Here is an 18,320-nt window from a genome sequence, read left to right on the forward strand (position 1 = left end):
CTCCTGGGCTTGGTTCCTGGGCTGGCTAGGTGGATCAGATAATCCCCAGTTCATAAGGAGGCTTGAGTCAAAGGCTACCTGGTGTCCCATCCTCTCATGTTTGGTTTCTCTTGGGACCCAGAAGCTCAGAAGAGGCTGTTTTTCAAGAGAACTGTTCTTTGCTGAAGTGGGCTGGGCTCAATCCTTTGGGGTCACCCTGGGGACTCTCCTTCTGGCTCTTGCCTACCTCATCCCATGGATCACCCCAACTCACCAAGCATCACTGGATCTGCTCGATCATAAGGCCCCAGTGACAGAAGTGGTTGTAGCCAGAGAGCCCTTTCTTGTCCTAGATCCCAATCAAAGGACACTGCCTCTGCCCCTCAAATTCTATGTGCTGCCATGGCACCACCAGCTGCGCTGGACCCTGGGAGCTTCTGCAGCATGGTGACCCACCCGCACACCAGCCTTCCCTGCAGCAACCAGAACCCACTCCCTACTTCTTTGTGTCGGAGTCCCCGGTGGGCACACCTGGCTGTGTCCAAGACCAAGTTACATGCTTGCTCCTAGCAGCAAGGAGCCCTAAGGCCTGGGAAGGTGAGTATCTGGCCTTTTGCCTCCCACCCAATATAGAAAGGGTTGAATATGCTGGCCAGCCACCCAAGCAACAAAACACAAAAGCATTCTGTCTGAAGGGGCTGTGAACTTATGTGCATAGAGGTCCCAGGCCAGAGCCCGAAGCTACTGCCTGGCCTCAGATCCTGGGCTCTGCTACTCACTAGCTGTGTAACTTTGCATGAGTTACTTCTTCTTTCTATGCTGTAACTTCTTTATCTGTACATTGGGTATAATGAAAATACCCACTTCATAGGGATGTTGTAAACCCTGTGTAAGTAAAGGCAGAACATGCAAAGAGCTCAGAGAAGTACCTGGCACATGCAAAGCTTTTATATGAGGTGGATGTGGTTCATTTCTCTTTCTTTATCCCTAAGTGCTTCGAACAGTACCATGTATTTAATAAATGATAGCTGTTGTTATTTTTATTATTACAGTTTGGGTATCCCTTATCCAAAATGCTTGGGACCAGAAGTGTTCCAGATTTCAGATTTTTTTCAGATTTTGGAATACATATATATATATTAAGATATCTTGGGGATGGGACCCAAGTCTAAATGCAAATTTATTTGTGTTTCATAAACACCTTATACAGCTAGCCTGAAGGTAACTTTATACAATATTTTAAATAATTTGTACATGAAACAAAGTCTTGACTGTGACCCAACACGTGAGGTCAGGCATGCAATTTTCTACCTGTGGTGTCACACTAGTGCTCAAAACATTTCAGATTTTGGAGCATTTTGGATTTCAGATTTTCAGATTAAGGATGCTCAACCTGTACCTATATCTTTTTTCTTTTTTCTTTTTTTTTTTTTTTAGACAGCCTCCCTCTGTCGCCCCAGGCTGGAGTGCAGTGGTGCAATTTTGGCTTGCTGCAACCTCCACCTCCCAGGTTCAAGTGATTCTCCTGCCTCAGCCTCCCAAGTAGCTAGGATTGCAGGTGTGTGCCACCATGCCAGGCTAATTTTTATATTTTTAGTAGGGACGGGGTTTTGCCATGTTGGCCAGGCTGGTCTCGAACTCTTGACCTCAGGTGATCCACGTGCCTCAGCCTTCCAAAGTGCTGAGATTACAGGCGTGAGCCACCACCTCAACCTGTACCTGTTTCTTGCCTACTTGTGCAGGTATTTCCATGGGATTGCATCCTTGAAGTGGAATTCCTAGGTAAAACAGCATGCACTGTTTAACTTTTGTGAGGTATTGACAAATTGTTTTTGTTAGTAAGGCACCAATTGACACTCTCATTAGTCCTAAATGAGTGGTCCCTTTGCCTCATAGTCTCACCAATACAAGATTTTAACCTTTAAAGTTTTTGCCCATCTTATAGGCAAAAATGTTACTGTATTCTTTCACTGTTTCAATTGTTTACACATGGATTTCAAACTGCATATAAAATTTTAAAAATATGATTGATACATAATGTGAAAAATAAAAATTGCTCCCTGTAATCCAATTCTTCAGGTAACCACTGTTAGCTACATTTGGCATGATAAGGGAAGCTTTATCTCTACAAATCCTTTTCTTTAGTTTGTTTTTTTTTTTTTTAGACGGAGTCTTGCTCTGTCGCCCAGGCTGGAGTGCAGTGGCACGATCTCAGCTCACAGCAACCTCCACCTCCCGGGTTCATGCCATTCTCCTGCCTCAGCCTCCCAAGTAGCTGGGACTACAGGCGCCTGCCACCATGCCCGGCTATTTTTTTTTTTTTTTTTTTTTTTTTTTTTTTTAGTAGAGACGGGGTTTCACCATGTTAGCCAGGATGGTCTCGATCTCCTGACCTCGTGAGCCACCCGCCTCGGCCTCCCCAAGTCCTGGGATTACAGGAGTGAGCCACCGTGCCCAGCCTACTTTTTTTTTTTTTGAGACAGCGTCTCACTCTGCCACCCAGACTAGAGTGCAGTGGTGCAATCACAGCTCACTGCAGCTTCGACCTCCAGGGCTTAAACAATCTTTCCACCTCAGCACACCTTCCCCGCCCCCGAAGTAGCTAGGACTACAGGAGCCTGCCAGATCTAAATTGTTTTAACTTTTTGTAGAGATGGGGTCTCATTATGTTGCCCAGGCTGGTCACAAACCCCTGGGCTCAGGCAATCTGCCTGCCTCAGCCTCCCAAAATACTGGCATCAATCATAAGCCAAATCCTTTTCTATGAACATATAGATGGATGAATAAATAAATAAATATAAATTTAACTAGTTAAAACTATATAGCTTAATTTTTATGTAGTTTTAATTAAAATGAGGCTGGGCACAGTGGCTCATGCCTGTAATCCCAGTACTTTGAGAGGCTGAGGCAGGCAGATCAAGACCAGCCTGGCCAACATGGCGAAACCCCGTCTCTACTAAAAATACAAAAAAATTAGCCAGGCTTGGTGGTACACGCCTATAATCTCAGCTACTTGGGAGGCTGAGGCAGAAGAATTGTTTGAACCCGGGAGGCGGAGGTTGCAGTGAGCCAAGATGGCACCACTGCACTCCAGCCTGGGTGACAGAGCGAGACTCTTGTCTTAAAAAATAAAAATAAAATGAGATTATACTTTCTGGTTTCCCCCATCCCTCCACCGTATTTATTGATATCCTTCTGTGTTGGTATATAGAAAACTACACATTAAAGTGCTTGGTGTTTCATACTATGGATGTTCCATAATATATTTCACCATTCTCCTATTGGTTGTTTCCAACCTTTCACTATTAAGAACATTGTTGCAATGAACATACTATATTTATATACTTATTGATTTCCATAAGGTAGATCACTAGAAGTGGATTTCCATTTAAAGTGTTGCTAGATGTTGCTAAATTTCCTTCTAAAAATGTTCCACCATTTTATAGTCTTGCCAGTAGAATACACGAGTGGCCCTTTTCGCCACACTCCTTCTGATCCTGAATATTATCAATCTTTTTATTTTTGAAAATCATATCTTTTTGTTGCTTTAACCAGTATTTCTCTAATGGCTGAGATCTGGTATGTTTTCTTATGGTTATTAGCCATTTACATTGTATTTTCATATCCTTGGAATGTTTTTATTTGTGTAATTTATCTTTTTCCAATTGATTTGTTAAAGATCACTGTATATTAGGAACAGCTATTATTTTCAGTTTAAGCCTTTTTAAACTTTGGTTTCTGAGCAGCCTTTTGAAAAGGTGAGAAAGGAAATCTGGGGCTCCCATATCCTACACAGCACTTTTAGCATTCCCGCACATGGATGTGACCCTGGGGAGATTGTAAAAGAAACCAGCCGGGTGGATATGATGCAAAAGAGACAGCAGATCCAGGATGGGCAGTGAAGCCTTTGCCCAGGCCTCCTCCCGATTCCATGTAGACCTGAGGCCATGTCTCCCAAAGTCTCTGGCCTCCGGTCCTTCTGGGACACTGGGAGAAGGATCCCCTACCTTCTTCTCAGGCAGCATTCAGGTGCTGAGGTGAGAAAGTCGAGGCCTGGGCTCCCCAAAGAAAAGGATTTGTTTCTGCCCGTCCTGAGCCTTAATAGAGAAACTGTGACTCAGGGATATGACCCCAGGGACCAAAGATCCTTCCCGCCCCCAAATGGAAGGGCTTTTATTTTCCTTTGGAAATTTTATTTCAAGTATTGTAACATGTTCAAAATAGAAGCTTTATTAGGGGTTTGATGGCTTAATTTGGGCCATTAACCAAGACTGATGTAATTCTTTCTTCTCGGGACTCTTAAATGAATGGGTGCTAGCCAAGTGGGCCTCGTAAAGGTGGAGATTATTGCATGAAAGCCATTTTATGGCTCTTGTCTCAGTTCTTCTGGAGCCAGGCTTGGCACAGGAGAAAGGCTGGAGAGAGGGTGTTGGTGATGGCAAGCATCACCTGTGTCCTTGTAACCAAAGTTGCTGCTACCTCTTCTAGTCTGCATAATTGGTTTTCAAACCCACCTCATCTTTTCTTCTTGTGCATTAAATGTGTAACAAGATACATAATTTCTGTTCTAGTCAGACCCTTCTTTTTCCTTTCCTTTCCTTTTTTTTTTTTTAAGAGACGAGGGTCTTACTACATTGTCCAGCCTGGACTGAAACTCCTAGGCTTGAGTGATCCTCCCACCTCAGCCTCCTGAATAGCTGGGACCACAGGTAATTTTTTTTTTTCATAGAGATGGGGTCTCCCTATGTTGCTCAGACTGGTCTTGAACTCCCTGGCTCCAGCAATCCTCTTGCCCCAGCCTTTCAAAGTGCTGGGATTGCCGGGCGCGGTGGCTCACACTTGTAATCCCAGCACTTTGGGAGGCCGAGGTGGGCGGATCACGAGGTCAGGAGATCGAGACCACAGTGAAACCCCGTCTCTACTAAAAATACAAAAAATTAGCCGGGCATGGTGGCGGGCGCCTGTAGTCCCAGCTACTCGGAGAGGCTGAGGCAGGAGAATGGCGTGAACCCGGGAGGCGGAGCTTGCAGTGAGCCGAGACTGCGCCACTGCACTCCAACCTGGGCGACAGAGCGAGACTCCGTCTCAAAAAAATAAATAAATAAATAAATAAATAAATAAATAAATAAATAAATAAATAAAACAAAGTGCTGGGATTACAGGAGTGAGCCACCATACCCAATTCAGAATTCCTATTTTAAAGAGATATATTCTGAAACATTAAAGCAATGTTTCAAAAAATTCAGGGTGGAGGGAGGCTAGGAGGCATAACTGAAACAAAATGGCTTATAATTTTTTTTTTTTTTTTTTTTCAGATGGAGCCTCCTCTGTTGCCCAGGCTGGAGTGCAGTGGCATGATCACAGCTTGCTGCAGCCTCCGCCTCCCAGGCTCAAGTGATCCTCCTCCTTAGCCTCCCAAGTAGCTGGGACTACAGGTGCACACCACCACACCTGGCTCATTTTTGTAATTCTTGTAGAGAAAGTGTTTCACTACGTTGCCCAGGCTGGTCTTGAACTCCTGAGCTCAAGGGATCCGCCTGCCTCAGCCTCCCAAAGTGCTAGAATTACAGGTGTGAGCCACCTCACTGTTTATTCTTCCTTCTCTTTAAGCGATAGAGGTAAAGTAGTCAAGACGATAACATTTGCTTTTTAAACACCTTCTGTCCCCAACCTTAGCATCTCCCTGGATATGATTAGGCCCCCAGCCACTCTTCAGTGCTGCCCACTGGGAGGCATGCTTCTGATAAAACTGAGTGGCGCTGCAGTACTAGGAGCTTAAAGGGATCCCACTCCAGAGACATTCACTGTACCAGGAGGTGAGAAGAGGCCATCTGGTAGTAACACAAAGAAATAAACTGCTATTGGTGAAGTTTCAAGCATCAATGGCAGGCCAAAGGGAGGATATTTCTGAGTGGATTGGCAGTGGGGAGAAAGTCCTCCAAGTGGTTCTCAAATCATGCTTTTTATAGACAGCCCTGGCAGAGGGCGTTAAAAAAACTATTTCAGCCGGGCGCGGTGGCTCACGCCTGTAATCCCAGCACTTTGGGAGGCCGAGGCAGGCGGATCACGAGGTCAGGAGATCGAGACCATCCTGGCTAACACAGTGAAACACCGTCTCTACTAAAAATACGAAAAATTAGCCGGGCGTGGTGGCAGGCACCTGTAGTCCCAGGCACCTGCAGTCCCAGCTACTCGAGAGGCTGAGGCAGGAGGATGGCGTGAACCTAGGACATGGAACATGCAGTGAGCCGAGATCTTGCCACTGCACTCCAGCCTGGGCAACAGAGTGAGGCTCCATCTCAAAAAAAAAAAATTATTTCTCTTCTCTGAGCCATGTTATTATCCTGAGCAGCAGGCTTTGAACTCACTGTCATTCAGAAACAGTGCATTAAGTGTGGGCAACGGAATGAATTGGGAAAACTCTGTTTCCTGAATGTAAGATGAAGAAAAAGGCATTTACAGGCCGGACACGGTGGCTCACGCCTGTAATCCCAACACTTTGGGAGGCCAAGGCGGGCAGATCACGAGGTCAGGAGTTTGAGACCAGCCTAGCCATATGGTGAAACCCCATCTCTACTAAAAAGTACAAAAATTAGCTGGGCGTGGTAGCATGTGCCTGTAGTCCCAGCTACTCAGGAGGCTGAGGCAGGAGAATCACTGGAACCGGGAAGGCGGAGGTTGTAGTGAACGGAGATCAGGCCACTGCATTCCAGCCTGGCGACAGAGGGAGACTCTGTCTCAAAAAAAAAAAAAAAAGAAAGAAAAAGGCATTCAACCTCTCCAGCTGTGCCATGGGCAGAACCTGAGCTAATTGTTAGTGTGTAGGGCCCGGCATGGCGCCAGTCACCTCTAGTAGCAGGTTCTCAGTAAACGCTACTCCCTTCACATCTCCTACACATCCCTGAGGGTATGGAGTTGGTCTGTTAATATAAGGAGAAATGAGCAGAACAGGGCTCTGAAACTCTACTTGGCTGGTGAAAACCCCAACGTCTCCAGCCAGTCCTGCCTCAGACCTCCACAGGCTGCTACCTTTATGCCTTACAGGCATTTTGCACACGTTTGTGCTTTTTGGTTTGTTTGTTTTAGTTCTTTCATGCTGTTTGTTTGCATATAATTCTGTACCCATACATACCAAGCAACCCCACCTAATGCTGCATCAGTCACCCCTACATTACCCTATTCCTTCATAGCACTTATCTGAAGTGATTTTCTTTATTTGTATATTTGCATGATTATCAGTTATCTCTCCTAAAAAATCGTCTCCATGAAGGTACAATTTTGCCCTGTTCGCCACTTTGTCTACCATATCTGGCTCAAAAGAGGTGCTCCAGAGGAAAGGACAGGCAGCTGGGTGGGAGAGCTGTAGCTCAAAAGGGACCAGGGCCAGTCCTTCTCCCCAGCATGGGCCCTCACTGTGGCCCTCACCTGCACTGCATGTGACCTTCCATCCTTCCTTTCATCTTCCTTGTAGTTTTTCTTTTAATATATTTATTTGAGCTTTTAGTTACAAAAGTAGTACTTATTATTTTTTTAAAAATCCAAAATTAACTTTGAGAGACCAAGGCAGATCACTTGAGCCCAAGAGACCGAGACCAGCCTGGGCAACATAGTGAGACCCCCATCTCTACAAAAAAAATTAAAAAATTATCCAGGTCAGCTGGGCACAGTGTCTCAGGCCTGTAATCCCAGCACTTTGGGAAGCTGAGGTGGGTGGATCACTTGAAGTCAGGAGTTCAAGACCAGCCTGTCCAACATGGTGAAACCCCGTCTCTACTAAAAATACAAAAATGAGCCAGGTGTGGTGGTGGGCATCTATAGTCCCAGCTACTCAGGAGGGAGAATAGCCCCTCTACCTTTACTGCCTCCATCTGTAGCCCAGATTAGGACAACTTCCCCAACCACCTTGCTGGCTATAGAGCAAGAGTTCAGGGAGAAAACCACAGGCAGAGGTGAGGGGTGCCATGGAGTTGCTGCAGAAATCAGCCAGGTCAGAGCTCAGGAGCGTGAAAGAGGTAGTCAATGACAGACCACAACAAACAAAATAACAGCCTCTTTTTTTTTTTTAAGTTAATGACTCAGTAATTTTTGATGAGAAGGTGGGAATAAGGTTTCTTTCTCTTTCAGATCATGGGTGGTGGACTACCCCAAGCCAAGAAGCCGGAGAATAGGGAGGAGGCAGGAGATGGAGACCTCAGGAGGAGGAAGAGGGGAGGGCCAGAGGGAAGGGTGAAGGCAGGGTGAGTGGAGGTAGCCAGGACAGGAGGAAGCTGGCAAAGACAAGGGAGCAGCCTTTGGGGCCTCCCCTGTGAGAATGCCCAGCATCACACACAAGACTCTCTTTGATGCCTGGCAGGCTGATGGCACAATGGTGAGGATAATAGACACAGGATAGAGCCAAGAGGGGTTGAGTGGCGCTGGGGATAAGAGAAGACCCTTGCCCCGGGCAGCCACAGGGAGTCTTCCTTGATGGGCACATGATCCCTCACTGATGGGAGCCAGGAAGACAGACACCCAATGCACCAAGGCCTAATTTTGCTCCCCTTCCCTCCACTCTGGTTTGGAAACCCTGTATTCTACTTGCAATCTCAAGCCCAGACTTTATTCTTTTTCCTAGCCAATAAAAACTTCACCCCAGAGCTTTTATCCAAACAGTATGAATATCTGGAATAAGAGGGCAATCTTAGGGAAGAAGTGACCCTGGCCAATGGGCCCACAGTCCCGGGTGCCCTTAAATGCCAAGAGACAGGTCCAATACAAAGATGAGCATTTGGAGACACAGGAACACATACGTGCACAGGCTTACGCAAGCACACACACAGCCACCTAGCCACACACTACAGATACACAAGCACTTATGCACATGTCCACACAGGCGTAGATACTCTGGCAGGCACATACAGAGGCACACACACACACACACTCACAGGCGTGGATACTCTGGCAGGCACATATAGAGGCGTACACACACACACACGTGCACAAATACACACAAGCACACTCACAGGCACGTTCACACAGGTGGAAATTCACACACAGGCACAGATACACACTCATGCAGGCACATGCACGAGCAACACGCAGGTATACAGGAACACACACATGCCCAGACACACAAATCCACACACACCCAGGCACCCACTAAAGAGCACGAGCTGGCCAGGGGCGGCGGCTCACACCTGTAATCCCAGCACTTTGGGAGGCTGACAGGGGTGGATCACCTGAGGTCAGGAGTTTGAGACCAGCCTGGCCAACATGGTGAAATCCCTTCTCTAATAAAAATACAAAATTGCCGGGCATAGTGGCGGGTGCCTGTAATCCCAGCTACTCAGGAGGATGAGGCAGGAGAATCGCTTGAACCCAAGAGGCGGAGGTTGCAGTGAGCCGAGATCACACCACTGCACTCCAGCCTGGGCAAGAGTGAGACCCTGTCTCTAAATAAATAAATAAATAAAGCACAGGCTCCCACACATACACACTTAAACACATACACGCACACCCCATAATTCAAACACCAGTTGCCCTAGGCCACTTGAGAGTATCCTGGCCAGCTGCCCTGAGTAGTTTACTCTGGGCTACAGCCCGGGCTCTCCTCCTTCTCTGCCCCACCCCCAGCTGGTTGCATAAATTCCCTCCCTTCGCTCCTTCCCTGGAACAGTGGCCTCTGACACCAGCACAGCAAAACCGCCAGGATCAAAGTGTACCAGTCGGCAGCATGGGTAAGGAGAGGGGTTTCGAATCACACATTGCCTGCTCTGTCTGCCCCTAATTTGGAAGGCCCTCCTCCAGAAAATGCTAGAAAACCTGGGTGGGGAGCTGGGGAGGGAGTGGTGGACTCTGCTTCATTGTCCCCAGTCTGCACACCCCCTCCCCCACCACCCCACTGCATTTCCCAGCTTAGCCAAACTTTCTGAGGAAGACGGGCAGAGGCACTGCTGGGAGATGGGGTCCTGGGCCCTGACTTGGCTCCATCCAGCGGAGGCTAGGGCCAGGGTGCCTTTCTGCAGCTGGGAAAATCAGATGGGGACTCTTAGAAAACACCACTAGGTCCCTGGCCCTCACATAGGAGAGAGGTGATCCTGATTTCGGCCCTGGGCCAACTTTGTACTCCAGCGAGGTAGGGAGTCCAAAGCCTTTCTGTGCCCAGGTCACTCTCTAGCTACTCCACACAGCAAAGCTCTTTGGGAGGGAAATCAGAGACCCCTGCGCTCTTTCACTGGGGACTTGTTTCAATGCCTCCCCCACTCCTAAATCCCCCTTGGCCCTGCTATTCCTCCATCCGTAGGCTTCTGGGTGACAGGCTAAGAAGGAACTGAGGTTTGGTTGGGAGGTCCTTCCCCGCTCGGGGTTGGCTCTTCCTGAGGTGGCAGAATGCCCAGCAGCCAGCCTGGCATGGAAAACCCGCTTGAGCTTTCCATGAGTCCATCCCAAACCCAAAGCTGCCCCGAGACCTTGCTTGAGATGCTTCAGATGGGGAGTATTCCCCAGAAAGAGGAATGATGCTCCCTGGGGCCGCAGTGGCATGCTGGGCCTGACCCTAAGAAATGCTGGGGCTGGGGTTGCTGGGGTGTGGGGTGGGCCGAGGCTGCAGAGTGGGCAGCTCCTCCTCTGCACTTTTACTTCCCTCTCAGCTTCTCCCTAGTTTTGTAGTTTTTGTATCTCTGTCTTAATATCTTGGAGTTTTTAAATCTCCTTTCCCTTCTGTATCCAGCAACCTCCTTCCCCACCCCCTGGCATCTGGTGCCAAGCCCCGACTTAGCAAGGTTGTGTAGCAGAACCAGTCTCCTTAACTCCTGTGAACTGGACCTCTCTCTCTCTCCCTGGCCCACCTCCAGCCCTCTCTCTGGGAATCAAGCACTTCCTGGCATTCTCCTCTCCTCTGGCACAGCCCTTCCCATATTTACACAGTAATTCACTTTTTTTTTTTTTTTTTAGTCAGAATTTCACTCCTGTTGCCCAGGCTGGAGTGACTGCAGTGGCGCGATCTTGGCTTACTGCAGCCTCTGCCTCCCGGGTTCAGGTGATTCTCCTGCCTCAGCCTCCCAAGTAGCTGGGATTACAGGTGTATGCCACCACGCCCGGGTAATTTTTGTATTTTTAATAGAGACAGGGTTTTGCCATGTTGGCGAGGCTGGTCTCAAACTCCTGACGTTAGGTGATCTTTCCGCCTCAGCCTCCCAAAGTGCTGGGATTACAGGCATGAGCCACTGCACCCGGCCTAATTCACTTTTATGAAAGGACTTTGGAATACATTGTCTTATTTGTCCTCCATATCTACCTAGCGAAGTAGGTAGAATATCATTATTGCCCACTTTTTGTAAATGAAGAGGAGAAAATGGAGAAATGGGGCATCAAACCTGGGACTTGAAACCAGGTTTCCAGACTCTGAACGCTGTTGCTGCCTCTCAGCTTCCTAAGTCCCTTGGCTGCTGCGAGTGGGAGTCCCAGGCCCCAGTGGAGGCCCCACTCTGCCTACTCCTGGCTCCCCACTTGTGGCCCAGCTGTGAAGGCAGAGGCTGGACTGGCCACAGGACAAGGCAGGAGACAGGGCCCAGGCCTGTGGACTCTACTCCAGGGTTTCTTTCAGCCTGCTGCCCCCTCTGGGTTATTCTTTAGCCCCTGCTCCCCAGCAGGCCCCAAACTCTGATGCTGGGGTGCTGGCAGCTGTGATGTCCCAGCCCTACTGCACATCTGCTGACTTACATCCGGGAGATTGGCGTGGCCCCTTTTGCCAGACTTCAGAGATAGGGAGGGTTGCTCCCTATCTCTCTGGTGGGCAGGCCTCTGGGCTCTCCAGAGTTGGGCCAAACACCTTACTTTACAGATAAAGGAAGTGGGGCACACCCGGGGTAGAAACTGGCCTGAGGACGTCCAGCTGGTATTAGCCCCAGATCCTTGGTTATGTAATCCAGCCCTTGGCTAGCAGCCTGGGATCAGGACCCAGGGGAGAGAAAAGCAGGAAGTGGCCTCCCCCTGATACAGAAACATCTTGGTGAAGGGAGCTGAGCAGGCGCCACCCCCTCTCCCTGAGAGAGGCTCCTCAAGAACAGCCAAGGGTGCCTGGGCTTCGACCAGACAAACACAGAGCTGCACACCTACTGCACCCTCGTGTTTACTTCTCGTAAAAGCCCACTGGGAAATTCTTACCATCTCCATTTTACAGAGGATGCAGAATTGAGGCTGAGGAACTTCAATACTTTGCCCAAGCTCCCCTGGCTAGTCAGTGATGGGCTGGGGTTGGGCTCCAAGTCCGTGTCATATTCACCACACCACACGACCCAGGCTGCATCAGCCCTCCTCCCACCCTCCCGGGGCCCTGCTGGACTGTCTGTCCACCTTCAGGTCATGTGTCTCCAGCTCTTCGCAGCACAACCTCACCCTCCTCAGGGCTCTGAGGGGGTGGAGAGGACAGGCCAGAGCGATGAGGCTGGAGTGGGGACCTAGGCCAGCCGCACTGCCGTGGCCCGCTGGGATGTGTGCTGCAGGATGTGCGGAGGGAGCCTTCCCCCTCCAGAGCGTGGCCCAGCCAATGCGCCCCATTGCTTCCACAGCTACGAAATGTGGGAATTGTGGACCCGGCTACTCCACCCCTCTGGAGGCCATGAAAGGTAATTGCCCATGGTCTGAGAGCCAGCACCCTACTACTGATTCCACAGCCGGGGGTGGAGGGACTTCAGACCTAGCCGCCACCCTCTGGCACACCCAGCACTTCCCCTGCCTTTCCTTCCCACCCTGCTGTCCCTGCTGCCTGCTTTCTACCCTGCAGGACCCAGGGAAGAGATTGTCTACCTGCCCTGCATTTACCGAAACACAGGCACTGAGGCCCCAGATTATCTGGCCACTGTGGATGTTGACCCCAAGTCTCCCCAGTATTGCCAGGTAAGGCGGGGCTTGGGTGCCAGCTACTTTGAGACCGTAGCTGCCCTCATCCCTGGCCCTGTGGCCCCCCTTCCCAGCTCCATCCTCCTTGGCCCTCCCTGGGTATGGTTGTGCAGGCTCAACCTGGGACAAGGGGAGTGCTGAAATCCAGCCTGTGCCATGCTTCCAAACCAAAATGGGTCCACAGGGGCGCCTCTTCCAAAAGTGGACAGAGGCGTGGCCTGGGAGAGCACCACCTCTCCCCGCATCCTAGGTCATCCACCGGCTGCCCATGCCCAACCTGAAGGACGAGCTGCATCACTCAGGATGGAACACCTGCAGCAGCTGCTTCGGTGATAGCACCAAGTCGCGCACAAAGCTGGTGCTGCCCAGTCTCATCTCCTCTCGCATCTATGTGGTGGACGTGGACTCTGAGCCCCGGGCCCCAAAGCTGCACAAGGCATGTCCTCTGCCCTTGCCATCTTAGTAGACCATAAGACACCTGCCACCCCAGGCAGTCTATGGGCAGGAAGCCAGACCTAAACCAGCAGCCTCCAGCTCTTACGCAGCATCTGGCTCGGCAGCAGGGAGGGAGGTTGGACCTCAGAGCAGAGTCTACCCAGGCATTCTGGGTCATCAACCTCCAGCACGGTGACCAGGGCATGGGAGAAGAGGGGCAAGGCTTCTTGTTTTACTCCGAGAGAGGGAGGGAGCCATTTATTCCCCCATGCAGTTAGGAGCTCAGGGCTTCTCTTAAAAACTCCGGTCCCTCCCAACACTTCGTTTAGTGCACTCTTGGTGCCAGGCATTTACTGTGTTGTCTACTGGTAATACAGAGTTGACACTGGTGTGGGCCAGCCCGGGAGGAGCTTATGGTTTCACAGGACTGCGTGTGCCTTCAGGACACATAGGGAAAGGTCAACGCTTTCTGCCTGGGGAGTTATTAGGAATCTTTCTGACTTTCCCTTGCTGCTCTGTAGAAGTTACCAGACTGAATCTTTGTCATATTCCCACAGGGAGAGTTGTGTCCGTGTTTTGAAGGAAAAGATGACAGAGTCAGCAGATAGAAGTAGGGGAAGTGTGGAGGTTAAGAGCAGGGACTCCCAGTCCTGTATGATTCTGACACCATTCCCCACCCCTTCCAGGTCATTGAGCCCAAGGACATCCATGCCAAGTGTGAACTGGCCTTTCTCCACACCAGCCACTGCCTGGCCAGTGGGGAGGTGATGATCAGCTCCCTGGGAGACGTCAAGGGCAATGGCAAAGGTACCTGCCAGCACTGTGTGCTCATGAAAACTTCCACAGCTGTGAAATGTGGGAAACATTTTTCTGTGGGAGGAGCAGAATGGAAGGGGAGGGTTGGGATGACTTCCCAAGGAGAACCAGTGAGCTGGATCCCAGCCAGTATTTTAAATGTTAGCAAGTAACTTCAGTTTTGAATATTTCTATTAAGATGAGTCTTCACTGATGAATTCAGTTCAAAGTTATAGTCAAAACAGGCCAGGTGTTGTGCCTCACACCTCTAATCCCAGCACTTCAAGAGGCCGAGGCCAGCGGATCGCTTGAGCTCAGGAGTTCCAAATCAACCTGGCCAACATGGTGAAACCCCGTCTCTGTGTTGTCTGCTGATAATACAGAGTTGGCACTGGCAACTCTGCACTAAAAATACACAAATTAGCGGGATGTGGTGGTGCAGGCCTATAACCCCCACTTCTCAAGAGGCTGAGGTAGGAGGATCACCCGAGCCCAGGGAGGTCAAGGCTGCAATGAGTTGTGATTGAACCACAGCACTTCAGCTTGGGCGTCAGAGTGAGACCCTATCTCAAAAAAATGTAGTGAGCAGAATGGAGCTTAGACTACTGGAGGAATCCCACTCCAAAAGTGGGAGGCTGGACAAGAGAAATACCAGGTGCTGAGTCCCAGAAGATCTCGTGGGAGAAACATTCCCGCTGTGGTCTGAGAGAGAGATGAAGTTGACAGGAGACAGGGGCACTAGTGTAAAGGGCCCCCTGCCACCTGGCCAACTTTGAATACCTGGATGAGACGAGACCCTTTGGATGCCTGAATTTTTTATTTACTCTTCTTTTTTCTTTTTATTTATTTATTTATTTATTTTTTGAGATGGAGTCTCACTCTGTTGCTCAGGCTGGAGTGCAGCGGAGTGATCTCAGCTCACTCCAACCTCCACCTCACTGGTTCAAGAGATTCTCCTGCCTCAGCCTCCCGAGTAGCTGGGATTACAGGCATGCGACACCATGCCTGGGTAATTTTTTGTATTTTTAATAGAGACAGAGTTTCACCATGTTGGCCAGGCTGATCCTGAACTCCTGACCTCAAGTGATCCGCCCGCCTCAGCCTCCCAAAGTGCTGGGATTATCGGCATGAGCCACTCTGCCCCCGGCCCTGGATGCCTGAATTTAAAGAACTGGCAAATCCAGCAGTGGAGGTGGAGACAATGGGCTTATAGCCTCTTAGACATGCCTGAGGGAGAGGGCTGGAGGGTGGGGTTAGTGTCTCTACTGCCTCTACCTGCCACCCTGCTTCCTTCCCTGTTCAGGGGGTTTTGTGCTGCTGGATGGGGAGACGTTCGAGGTGAAGGGGACGTGGGAGCGACCTGGGGGTGCTGCACCGTTGGGCTATGACTTCTGGTACCAGCCTCGACACAATGTCATGATCAGCACTGAGTGGGCAGCTCCCAATGTCTTACGAGATGGCTTCAACCCCGCTGATGTGGAGACTGGTGAGAATCCCCCCATAGTCCAGCAGGAGCCTTGGGCCCACATCCCCTTGCTTTCTGCTCCAAATCTCCCACCCCCGCACTTCCCTCCTGTGGCCCCAGAATCTAAGGAGATGGCATAGGATGTACTGCATGCTCAGATTGCTCAAGCGTCCTCCTGATCCCTCCAATCCATTTCTTAACCTTCTGCCCTGATTGATGGCCCAGTCTTTGCCCATGCCTTCCAACCCCTGATGCTGAACCTATCCTCCGGCCCCACTCCCACCCCAGGACTGTACGGGAGCCACTTATATGTATGGGACTGGCAGCGCCATGAGATCGTGCAGACCCTGTCTCTAAAAGATGGGCTTATTCCCTTGGAGATCCGCTTCCTGCACAACCCAGACGCTGCCCAAGGCTTTGTGGGCTGCGCACTCAGCTCCACCATCCAGCGCTTCTACAAGAACGAGGTGACATACGCCCTCTGGCCCTCCCCTCTCAGTAGTCTTGTCAGCAGCTCTACCTAAGCAGGCTTCTGTAACGGTGCTCCCAGGCATCTCCAGGAACGAAAAAAAACAAGGCTGCATGCCCTGTCTCTCTTCTCTCAGTGCTAGGGCGACTTCTGCCTGAACCCTAACTGGCCGTATTTATTCATTCATTCAAAAACTACTTAGTGAATGTCTGTGCTAGGCACTGTGCTATGTTCTGGGAATGCAGTGGTGAAGCAGACACAACCCCTGCCTCAAGGGGTTTGCATGAAGTTAGATCCTGGTGGCAAGAAGGCCGGGCATCTATTCTCTCCCTCCCAGGTCTGGGCAACCCAGATCTAACCCCCAGTCCCCAATTCGGATAGGCTAACCTCTCTGCCAGCTAACCTCACCCTCCACCCCTCAATGTAGGGAGGTACGTGGTCAGTGGAGAAGGTGATCCAGGTGCCCCCCAAGAAAGTGAAGGGCTGGCTGCTGCCTGAAATGCCAGGTGAGTGCCTAGGGCATAGGAAAGTTGATTCTTGGCCTGGGAAACAAGAGTCCTTAAAGGCTCTACTGGCCCCCTACCCACAGGCCTGATCACTGACATCCTGCTGTCCCTGGACGACCGCTTCCTCTACTTCAGCAACTGGCTGCACGGGGACCTGAGGCAGTATGACATCTCTGACCCACAGAGGCCCCGCCTCACAGGACAGGTGGGGACCCTGGCAGGAGGAGCAGAAGGGAAGGAAGGAAGGAGAAGAGAAGCTGGGGATGAGGTGGATGGTCTGAAGCAGCTGCAGGATGATGAGGGAGGTGCAGGAAAAGCAGACATGTGTGCTGTGGGACAGCGCAGGCCCAGGACTGTCCAGGCCAGGGATGGGCATGCAGAGCATGTCTGAAAGGAGAGAGGGATCCCAGCCAGGCAAGCTGCTCTTCCTGCAATGTTTGTGCCTCCCACTATGGTCCTCCTTATCCTCTGCACCTCCCCATCTAGCTCTTCCTCGGGGGCAGCATTGTTGAGGGAGGCCCCGTGCAAGTGCTGGAGGACCAGGAACTAAAGTCCCAGCCAGAGCCCCTGGTGGTCAAGGTAAGAGCCTCTCCCCCTACTTGCTGGACCCCTCAGACTCATGCTTGAGGAATATGAGCTGAGCATGCTCTTGGGGTTGGGGTGGTGCCTGGGGTGGTGCCTAGGATCTGTGTGTTACCCTGGGCTCTAACCTCTGGTTTTCCCAAGGGAAAACAGGTGGCTGGAGGCCCTCAGATGATCCAGCTCAGCCTGGATGGGAAGCGCCTCTATGTCACCACGTCGCTGTACAGTGCCTGGGACAAGCAGTTTTACCCTGATCTCATCAGGTGAGAAGCAGACACATGGGCTCACCTCCCCAGCTCTCCTCTTCCAGAGGGGTCATTTGGCTTTCTGAAGACTCCTCAAGGAGACCCCTGTACCCCACCACACAGATGGCCCATTGACACCCTGGTCATTCCTCCTTCCTCAGGAGCCTTCCCCTAAAATCTTAGGGGAAGAGGGCAGCCACCTCTGACCTCTCCCTTACCCTGTTCCCTTTTCCACCAGGGAAGGCTCTGTGATGCTGCAGGTTGATGTAGACACAGTAAAAGGAGGGCTGAAGTTGAACCCCAACTTCCTGGTGGACTTCGGGAAGGAGCCCCTTGGCCCAGCCCTCGCCCATGAGCTCCGCTACCCTGGGGGCGATTGTAGCTCTGACATCTGGATTTGAACTCCACCCTCATCACCCACACTCCCTATTTTGAGCCCTCACTTCCTTGGGGACCTGGCTTCATTCTGCTTTCTCTTGGCACCCGACCCTTGGCAGCATGTACCACACAGCCAAGCTGAGACTGTGGCAACGTGTTGAGTCATATCCATATACTGACCACTGTTGCTTGTTGCTCACTGTGCTGCTTTTCCATGAGCTCTTGGAGGCACCAAGAAATAAACTGGTGACCCTGTCCTTCAGATGGCCTTGTCTTTGGGGGCCTGGGGCCTGTGTCTCCTCTTCTGCCTACCCTTTGTATCTTGCACAAGAAAGGGCTAAAGAGGCCTCCGGCGGGGGGGCGGTTATGGTAACTAGTTCATACCAGTGATTCCAACATGATGCTAATAATGCCAAAATCTCACTTTTATGGCCAGATAGAATCTGAAAATTTTGGGGGTGATTGTCACAAAGACACCTGGGGGTAGAGAATGTAAATCAGTGTTTCTAAAGTTTTTTTTTTTTTTAACACATGCTTTCTTTTAATGAACCTAAAAATCTCACCCATCACTCTCAAGAGAATGTAAT

General features: G+C 50.5%; 1 protein-coding gene across 3 annotated transcripts; it reads left to right on the forward strand.

Annotated features, from left to right (window-relative positions):
• The first annotated feature begins 9,627 nt into the window (after positions 1-9,627).
• On the forward strand, positions 9,628-17,995 carry SELENBP1 (selenium binding protein 1). Of its 3 annotated transcripts, none has more exons than XM_032154649.2 (12): positions 9,628-9,695; positions 12,528-12,584; positions 12,743-12,855; positions 13,109-13,294; positions 13,980-14,100; positions 15,392-15,574; positions 15,842-16,020; positions 16,450-16,528; positions 16,612-16,733; positions 17,015-17,107; positions 17,255-17,373; positions 17,594-17,995. In XM_032154649.2, exons 1-12 carry the CDS (start codon positions 9,692-9,694, stop codon positions 17,754-17,756), a joined length of 1,419 nt encoding a protein of 472 aa, XP_032010540.1. In that variant the 5' UTR covers positions 9,628-9,691; the 3' UTR covers positions 17,757-17,995. The 3 variants fall into 3 exon arrangements, with proteins under 3 accessions (XP_032010540.1, XP_032010541.1, XP_032010539.1); XM_032154650.2 differs by having other exon boundaries at positions 9,632-9,695; positions 17,264-17,373; positions 17,594-17,989; XM_032154648.1 differs by lacking the exon at positions 9,628-9,695 and having other exon boundaries at positions 12,398-12,584.
• The last annotated feature ends 325 nt before the right edge of the window (positions 17,996-18,320 follow it).

The sequence above is a fragment of the Hylobates moloch genome, unplaced genomic scaffold, assembly GCF_009828535.3.
Source record: "Hylobates moloch isolate HMO894 unplaced genomic scaffold, HMol_V3 SCAFFOLD_5, whole genome shotgun sequence".
NCBI lineage: Eukaryota > Metazoa > Chordata > Mammalia > Primates > Hylobatidae > Hylobates > Hylobates moloch.